Source organism: Antedon bifida, chromosome 1 (genome assembly GCF_963402885.1).
Source record: "Antedon bifida chromosome 1, ecAntBifi1.1, whole genome shotgun sequence".
Classification (NCBI taxonomy): domain Eukaryota; kingdom Metazoa; phylum Echinodermata; class Crinoidea; order Comatulida; family Antedonidae; genus Antedon; species Antedon bifida.
The window spans coordinates 14,634,630-14,643,840 of NC_136226.1; the positions used below are offsets into that span (position 1 = coordinate 14,634,630).

At 33.8% G+C, this 9,211-nt stretch overlaps 1 protein-coding gene across 1 annotated transcript; it reads left to right on the plus strand.

Moving 5' to 3' along the window:
- Positions 1 to 3,209: 3,209 nt before the first annotated feature.
- LOC144852193 (uncharacterized) lies at positions 3,210 to 8,132 on the plus strand. Its single transcript, XM_078709946.1, has 3 exons — positions 3,210 to 3,333; positions 5,138 to 7,315; positions 7,534 to 8,132. Exons 2-3 carry the CDS (start codon positions 5,153 to 5,155, stop codon positions 7,759 to 7,761), a joined length of 2,391 nt encoding a protein of 796 aa, XP_078566072.1. The 5' UTR covers positions 3,210 to 3,333; positions 5,138 to 5,152; the 3' UTR covers positions 7,762 to 8,132.
- Positions 8,133 to 9,211: the final 1,079 nt, after the last annotated feature.

Sequence of the window (9,211 nt, forward strand, 5' to 3'; positions counted from 1 at the left end):
TGATTAATAATTGAAAATAAAATATAAACATTTTAATTAATATAAACTTGCGTATAATTTACAAATTTAATTTAGATTTCCAGGAAGAATTGAAGTATTATTTACAATCTTAGATAGCATTGTAAATACATTTTATACTTTTCAGTGCAATCAAAACCATGTAAAATGTACATGTAATAATATTAGAAACAAGTAACATTGATTATTATGACTGCAGTATGATTCCGCACCATGTCAACTTCAAAGTAGAGACCATATTAAGAAGACACCTTCTGGACCCAACAAAGTGTTCCCGTAATAAATGTGTCCCTTAAATAGAGGTTGGTTATAGTGTACATGTTTCCACTTGTCCGTTTCACGGGAAAGTGTCTCCTGAATAGAGGTTCCCCTGATTAGGGTTCCACATGAATAGTGGCGTCCTGTGAATAGGGATGTCCCCTGAATAATGGTTGTTGAATAGTGGTTTACTGTGAATAGGGTGGTGTCCCTTGAATAGGATGGTGTCCCTTGAATAGGGTGTTGTACCTTGAATAGGGTGGTGTACCTTGAATAGGGTGGTGTCCCTTGAATAGGTGGTAACAGTGGTGTCCATCTGAATAAGTTTGAATAGTGGTTTCCTGTGAATAGGGTGGTATCCTTAATAGGAGTTTCCCCTCAAAGGAGGGTGGTGGGTGGGGGGGGGGGGTGTTGAGGAGGTTCTACTGTCATTCTCAAGCATCTTTGTTTCAGCTGCTTGGTAAACATTCTTGGCAGTCTCTGGTGCGACTTCATCTAAGTACCTTTTGTAAATGAATAATTTATTTTAAAACAATTACACAATAATTATGTATTATATAGATGGTTGTTTTTCATGTTTGCTAAATGTATGGCAAATATTTCTTGACAAATGTTTTCAATGTTTATGTTTTATGTGATTGTAGAAGTTTAAATTAATGTTTTAACGTTAACTTGCCTGACTGTAGTTGCCTTACTTAAATCTTAATTTCTTGTGTTGTACGAAAAGCTATGCCACAGGAATTAGACATATAACATTTGCTTGTAACCTAAGACTTTGGTCACTGAATTGATGTATACAAGTTTTTTTTATTTGAATTTTGAGATTGAAGGAGTAAAAAAACATCTGTATAATTTATTCTTGTACTGTAGGACCGAGTTACGGGCTTAATAATATAGGGCTTGGTGTTTAAGAGGACCCTTTAAAGAGGCCGTTTGTTATGCATGTTTTACAGAAATATATTAAATATAGTACATACAGTAGGCCTATACTACACTTATGTTGTTTACTTAAACCATGTTACGAAATTGTATAATCTATATGTAATTATGAATACATACAGTGCTTTCTGTATTTGTATATATTTTGAATAATATCCGTACATCTGTGCAATCACAATTGTAAATATTGTTAATTTATTTAAATTTGTATAAAAAAAGAGTATTCTCTAAAATTAACTGTGCAACCAGTCAATTATGTTTTTTAATTGTCTAGTGCACAACTTTGTTATTAAATATATCTTTATAGAAATTTAAATTTAAATCTGTGAAATTATAAAATAAACATATGATGATATTAACTAATCTTAAGAAAACAAGTTGGTGGGCAGTAGAACAAGACTCTTCTACTATTTAGATATTTCAACATGATATATGTAACTGATGGTTTGCCCACTACTAAGAGTTGAGATACCAATCATCCTCAAAACATATATATTTTCTTTTTATTTAAATACAATGTCACAAATAGAAAAATCTAACCCATCCCAGGTATATTCTATTCTATTATTAATATTGCTATTAACATGGAGAATTCCTAATTTATTTCTCCATGCTATTACAAAAATAATGCATTGCGATCAATGAACAAGTATTTTCGTGAGGATATCTTTTTTTCGATTTCTTATTTCCTTCCAACACCTGACTGCTTTTTATTGTATACTGGCATGACTGTTTATCAATAAATAATATGTACTTAGATCATGACACTGTTGAATTCAGTAAACTGTTCTTATGTGTCTTATTTAGGTCTAAAAATGCTCAGTTTTAATTAAAGTTATTGCATGTTGAAATGTTTACACAATTTCTGGCCTGGAGAGGCGAGTTCTACTACCAAGTCTAAACTGCGAATATACAGGCCTAGTATTACAATTATTATTGGAAATCAATGTTTTATGAGTGGAGTTTTGGAAATTTCCAGACATCAAAGATAAGAACAATTCAGATGAGAAGTAAAATATGTTGCGTTTAATATTTGATGATTTTAATTAATAATTTACAGTTTGAAGATCGGGAGAGAAGTTATTGAAAAAAAATAGAGATTATAGATTAGGACTAGGGACCTGTATTTTTAGACTTTAATTAGTATTACCTGCAAAATGCAATTTGATACAGGTGCCTAGTAAGGGTACAGAAGCCTATCAGTTGTATTTGTTCATTAGTCCTACTTCCCTACACATCGTACTGTAAATCATTGACTAAACTAACTAAGTAAGTAAATATTACATTATGTTACTTATCATCCGATTGGTTCAGTTTTATCTTATCATTTGCTGTCTGGAAATTCCCAAATCCCATCATAAACAATAAAGCTGCGTTGCTTTCGAATAATTAGTGCAAATATAGCTACATGTTAAAGATCGAAGCGAACATTTTGGGATAACTTTGTAAGTGTGTTTCTTTTACGTAGTAAGCCATTAATTAAAGAGAATATAGGTAAGCTACAGTACCCATGTATTATGATTGCACGTAACACGAATGATTTAATAGGCCTATCGTGGATTATGCTGTTTTCGTACACCTTTGGAATGGAAAGGACTAAGTAGGCCAAACGCCCATATGGCAATTTTGCGATTTATAATAATCTATTTTAGAATTGTTTTCACTAGGCCTATATATTTATCCAGCATAACATTATGTATGTATTAACATAACTCTATAGGGAGAGTTGGACCCAGTTGACCTGCGTCTCCGCCACTGGTCTGATCTCTTTAGAAATATCTTTTTTTATTATTTCATCCAAAACAAATTGTTTCTTTTCTGTTCTAATATTAGAGGAAATGGTTAATAAAATGTCATTTATTTCCTTCCTTGTCCGATTGGTTAATACCATCACGTGACCAGTCGTTCGGGAAATTCCCACGTCACACCTATAAAATGTCATTGCTTTCGACACTACGGTATTCTGTCTTAAATGTTTTTTATTTTGGAATGGAAAGCGACTAAGGCTAATTTCTATACAATGAGGTCGAAATAATATATATTTCAGTACTGTATACTGTACAGTAGGCCTATACTTGTTGGGATTGTTGTTCTAACTTCATATGGAAATAGCCATAGGTATGATATTTAACTAGGAAGGGTAGGTAGGCCTATTTATTGTTCGTCGTAATGACGGATAGGCTACAGATGATGTAGGCATATACATGATGTAGAGGCCTAGGATTGATTTGCATGTAACTCCCACTTCGGCGGCAGGTCATCAACTTGTGATGGCTGTTTTAGGTTAAAATTTTTAAAAAAAATATGTAAAAAAGGCCCCTTTCCATCGTCAATAGAGGGACAAAGGTCGTTATCCTCGTTTAAATATAAATTTAAAATAAAAACACTTTGAAATTGACAAATAAAAATACCAGAATTAAAGTTCCAAGTACATATTATGTGTATATATAAACATCATCATTACAATTTGTTTTATGTACCCAAAAATCCGGGCGATTTCCGCTAAACGGCACGAAATCACCGAAAAACAGCTATTTTTTTTAGGTTTTTTCAATGTAACTTTGTTAATAATTGACCGATTTTTATGGCTGTTTCGACATTGAAATGCCTAATTAAGTACCTACGATGTCATGTTATTTTTAATTTAAAAAAACTTAAAACGTCGTCGGCATTGATTTTTAAAGTTAGACGATTTGAAAATTGCCCTGTGTTAAAGAATAGGCTTGTTTTGCCAATTTGTTGAGATCTTTACAAAAACGTTCATAACGTTTGACCTAGTTATCCAATGATATTGGCTGTTCCACCATGCAAAAGCTAATCAATCAAGCTTTCTAATGACCTAAAGTAAAATGTGATTGGTTCAGATACTTCGTCGGCACAGCCCCTTTTTTGAAGCAGTGTCTTGGTTTGTCAGTGACCGACTAGTGTTAAAGGATAGGCGAAAATTTTCGAAGTTGCCCAACGTTTCCTGAGCAGTCAGAACGTAACGTTAAAACTAAAATTACAGTTGCTGAAAAACTACTTATACAAAACGCTTTATTTTTTCACGAAAGTTAAGAGTTATTATCCCTTATTTGTAATATGTAAATGTATTTAAGATAAGGGAACAGGATTTTTTATATAAGTAGTTTTAAAACACTTAGTTTATTTGAAAACCACCAGCGTGGTTTTGCCGTATTGGCGGACTCGTCCATTTTACTAATAGGAAAAGGATTGTAGCACAAAACGTTGAATTTGACCTATATGGTTTCCATTTCTGTTTTCTAATGTCAAATTAATATTATATTATTAGTATCTCTATGTAATATATAATATATTCATATTGTACTAGTTAGCATCTACATACCGTTATACTGCACTTTAAATTAATGTTTTGGTGATTTTTCAATGAATTGTATACACAGGGAGTTGGTATACCATTGGTTCTACTAAAATTATTATTACTTTTATTTGTTTGTGCAATATTTGAAGATTGCTACAAAAATAGAAATAATTTAAATATAATATATTTAACAGATTAAGTGTACGCACTATGCCTATGGAACAGATTACCTATCGGGCGTAGTTAAGTATGATATTCTATTATTACCTTCTGTATCAGCCTCCGCCCTTTTGGGCTTTTTTTTCAACACAATACTTATTGTTAATGTACCATAGTTATTTTAAGGGGAGTAGTCTCCTAATAAATAGTTCTTAGCACTCTAACATTGTTCTTTTGTACCTATTGTATTGTTTTGTTTTCTTTTATTAAAAACTTTTGTTAACTGTCTGAAAGTTACCTCCTAGTAAAGTGGAACGACCCAACATGGTTCATTAAACACCACTGTGTTAGGGAGCAGATTGAGATCAACTGATAAGAGCCCGACGCACTAAAATTAATTAGGCCCAAAAAACAAAACAAATTGTAATTATTCAATTATAGCTGGTGTTTTAAGGTATGGCGTCATTAACAGACTTACAGAGCCAGCTTCGGGGATTTCCCTGTCACTTTATGTGGGAACTTGAAAAGAAGTCAATCAAACAATTCGGATCTCTCGTGAAGCTTATTGATGAGCATATCAGCGATTCTCCTGCTATGGTAATTGAGGGATTGTTGTTCAAAAGCTACCTTTTCTTTTCGGGGTTCAGAGGAAATGCTGAAAAGAACAAAGCCGGAGCAATGGAATGTATCGATGAAGTACGCCGTAGGATTCGAGGAGAAGATCCATCCAGACAGCCAAGTAATAATGGTTATTTGGCAATCGCTATTGCTCTTGAAGCCTGGTTCGACCGTCGCGACAAGAAGAGACTCGAATCTAACATTCGGGAGTTGAGGAAATTAAATTCGCTCTATGAGGATGAATCACCAGAGAATAATATGTTTAAAGGAAGTGTCCACGCAACAAAGGGATTTGCTTTGTCACGTGTAGGTATGAATCGGTATTCTGAGAGTATTAAAGAGTTTGAAACAGCATTGGAATTATGTCCAACAGAAAAAGACTGGCTCTTTTCAGTCGGCCTTGTGAGGTGGAGATTAGCCAAAGCCTCAGTTAAAAGCCGAAATGAATATTGTCCCGATATGCAGACAGTGCTAACTATTTTCTCTGAGGTTTTTAAAATGGATTCAGAACATAGCTTCGCGTTGGTTTATATTGCAGAAATAAGACGTAGACAGAATAAAATTCCCAAGGCTAAACAATTCTTAAAGAATGCACTGAGGAAACGTCCAGTACGTCAAAAAGTACTAGGTGAAGCAGTAGGAGTGTACAGAAGGATGGCATGTTTTCATGAAGCTGTGAGAGCTATAAATATCGCTGAACAATTAGAAGAGCCAAGTTCTTTCATGTATCACCAAGCATATCTTGTGTACCGAGATGTCTCAGCTCCAAAGTATCGTGATCAATATTCACCTCCCAAGATAGATTATCTCCAAAAAGCTATCGATACGAATCCATCTAATCTTGCCGCAAAATGTGATCGTGCCAAGCAATTTATTTCTGCAGGGAAATACGATGAAGCTACCGAATACTTCAATCAGCTTCTTGAAAATGTTGAAGATGACCCAGAATATGTGATTCGCATCAATTCTCAATTTGATTGGTTCCTTCAAACACAAAAGAAACAAAATGAAGCTATTGATAAACATCAAATGGTAATTGACGTGGCATTAGAAGAATTTCTGGAAGATAGAGGTCCGCCAATCATTTTCTTTATGGAGATTGATTGGATGGTGAAACAATCTATCGAAACGATCGAAAGGTTTCATAAAAAAGTGCTTAGTACCGATCCAAGAAATATACCATCACGATTACAGCTAGCAGAATTAAAAGACAAACTGGGCAATACAAAATGTTCTTGTTGGCACTTTCAGAAAGCGCTTGACTTAAACATTGACGAAGAACGCAGGTGGAATATTCTGGAATATTTAGCTGATGTAAAGACAAAGAATACGACCTTAGACGACGTTGATGTCATAATTGAACATATGAAACAATTGAATATCTCATATCCTAAGCCTGATGTTATGAATAAAAGAAAGGCAGCTCTAGCGGTGGAGAGAGGCAAACTTGCACTACGTGATGATAAGAAAGAAGACGCTATTAACTTGTTCAAGGAATCGGCAACACTCGGTAACATTACAGGAGCAAAACTTCTACTCGATGAGGTAAAACGAATGGACAGAGAAAATAGAAACGTTTACATCTATTGTGCCCACATTGATGTTTGCATTGAAAGTAGTCTTGAAGACAAGGAGCTATCAAATGAATTACAGAAGGATATATCAAAACTACTTTCTGCCGATTCTTCTTCTGTTAGTATTGTTTTACAAGATCTAAGAGAGGCACAATTCAGAATGGAGCGTAGTGTACTACAAAACAGTACACAGCTCGTGTCTTTAAGAGTTGACGTAATTCACAAATGTCGAACAATCCTCAACCAGACAATGACCAAATTTAAAGATCGTCATTATAAAACTGTTGACAGTAGTTGTGATTATTTCAACATACCAAAGTGTTCGTCTGTTGATATTGCAAATAAAGTCAAGAAGAGACTCCAGACGTCATATAAGTGGGCTAAATTTAGTGAACGATTTCCATGCTTGTTGGAGTTTCTTGTTTCAGTAAGTATTTTCTTTTTTGTTCTTAGCATTAACTAAACGTTGATTCAATTATTTTAGGTAATAACGTCTTCGTATGCAAAAATACAGAAATTAAAACTCATGTGCCTATGCTCGTATAAAAATAAGTATGTCTCTGTATGTCTTTTTAAATCATTATTTCGCAATATTTAGGCCTACTCCTTTTTCTATTGGTTAATAACACATTTTTAATAATTCAGATTCAACCGGCATCCAACCCTCAAGAAAACAACTGGTTGTTTGCACTTTTGAGAATGGATAACTCAAATAAACACGAAAGTCCTTTAGGAGACAAGCTGAAAATAAATGTGTATTCAGACGAGTTAGGAAACATGGCAGAGCGGGAGTTTGTAACACTTGATGTTGCACGAGAAGCTTGTGATAAGATTAAAAATATCTTAGATGCATTTTATATGTACTTATCGTAAAACCTTTAAAGCTTGGTTCCCACTTTCACGCAACACAAGGCAAGTAATTTGACCAATCATGACGCGATGAAGAATCATCTGAACTGTCGCTTGTGATTGATCAACTCACTTGCGTTGCGCTTACATCATTGCATTGCGTTTAAGTGGGAACCGAGCTTAATCGTCGTGGTGAATTACTACTGTGTATTGCGTGGAAATGTAGGCCTATGTTATACGGTAAATGCTGATTAATATAAGTAAAGGCCTCATGACTCTTGCCTCATCTCTATTACAACTAGCTCTTTGAAGGATGTTATTATAAAATGTATTAACAAAATTGTATAGTATTTATTATTTGCTTAAAATCTTTAAAAAATTGTTCACAGCCTTGTGTTTTGTCCCTTGAATAGGGTGGTGTCCCTTGAATAAGGTGGTGTCCCTTGAATAGGGTGGTGTACCTTGAATAGGGTGGTGTCCCTTGAATAGGGTGGTGTCCCTTGAATAGGGTGGTGTCCCTTGAATAGGGTGGTGTACCTTGAATAGGGTGGTGTCCCTTGAATAGGGGTGTCCATCTGAATAAGTTTGAATAGTAGTTTCCAGTGTTAATACGGGTTGCCTCCTTAATAGGGGTGTCCCCTCAAAGGAGGGTGGTGGGGGAGGGAGTTTCTACTGTCATTCTACAAGCATCTTTGTTTCAGCTGCTTGGTAAACATTCTTGGCAGTCTCTGGTGCGACTTCATCTAAGTACCTTTTGTAAATTAATAATTTATTTAAAAACAATTACACAATAATTATGTATTATATAGATGGTTGTTTTTCATGTTTGATAAATGTATGACAAATATTTCTTGACAAATGTTTTCAATGTTTTTTTTTTTTCTCTTTTGTGGTTAACCACCACCTTTATTCATTCAATATTTCATACATATTTCGTTCACATTTCATTTTCATACATTAAATTTCCGTTTTCTACTTTTTTCATTATTTTCTGATTTTTATCTTTTAACCTTTATACATATAGTGTTTTGATTATATGCATACAAAAACCATAAAAATCTACACTTCATTTTGTACATGATATAATACTGTACATTTTAAAATACAAATATGGATGCCACTTATAAGTTATAACATGCCTAGTGTATTCATTTCTTTTAAAATATATTTAAATTGAATCCAAGGATTCTGGCATACAGGTTTTTTAAGTTCAGTTTTAATTTTAATTATGTATATGACGTACACAGCTATTGAATACAATTGATTTTTTACTTGACATTTACTTCCTAACAGGAGTTCTTTGAACGAGCTACTGCTGTTATCTAGTTTTTTAAATATGTTGTCAATTTTTTTCCACATTATTTGATTACGTCTACAATAATAAAACATATGTTTTTCATCTTCAATGACTCCACAATTGTTACATATGTTATTGTTTTTCAGTTTCCAGTTATACAGTTTTAGATTTGTAGGT

Coding starts and splice junctions, on each gene's coding strand:
- LOC144852193 (XM_078709946.1), top strand. CDS start 5,153: ATGGCGTCATTAACAGACTTACAGAGCCAGCTTCGGGGATTTCCCTGT. Junction 7,316..7,533: donor TGTTGGAGTTTCTTGTTTCA/GTAAGTATTTTC, acceptor TTAATAATTCAG/ATTCAACCGGCATCCAACCC.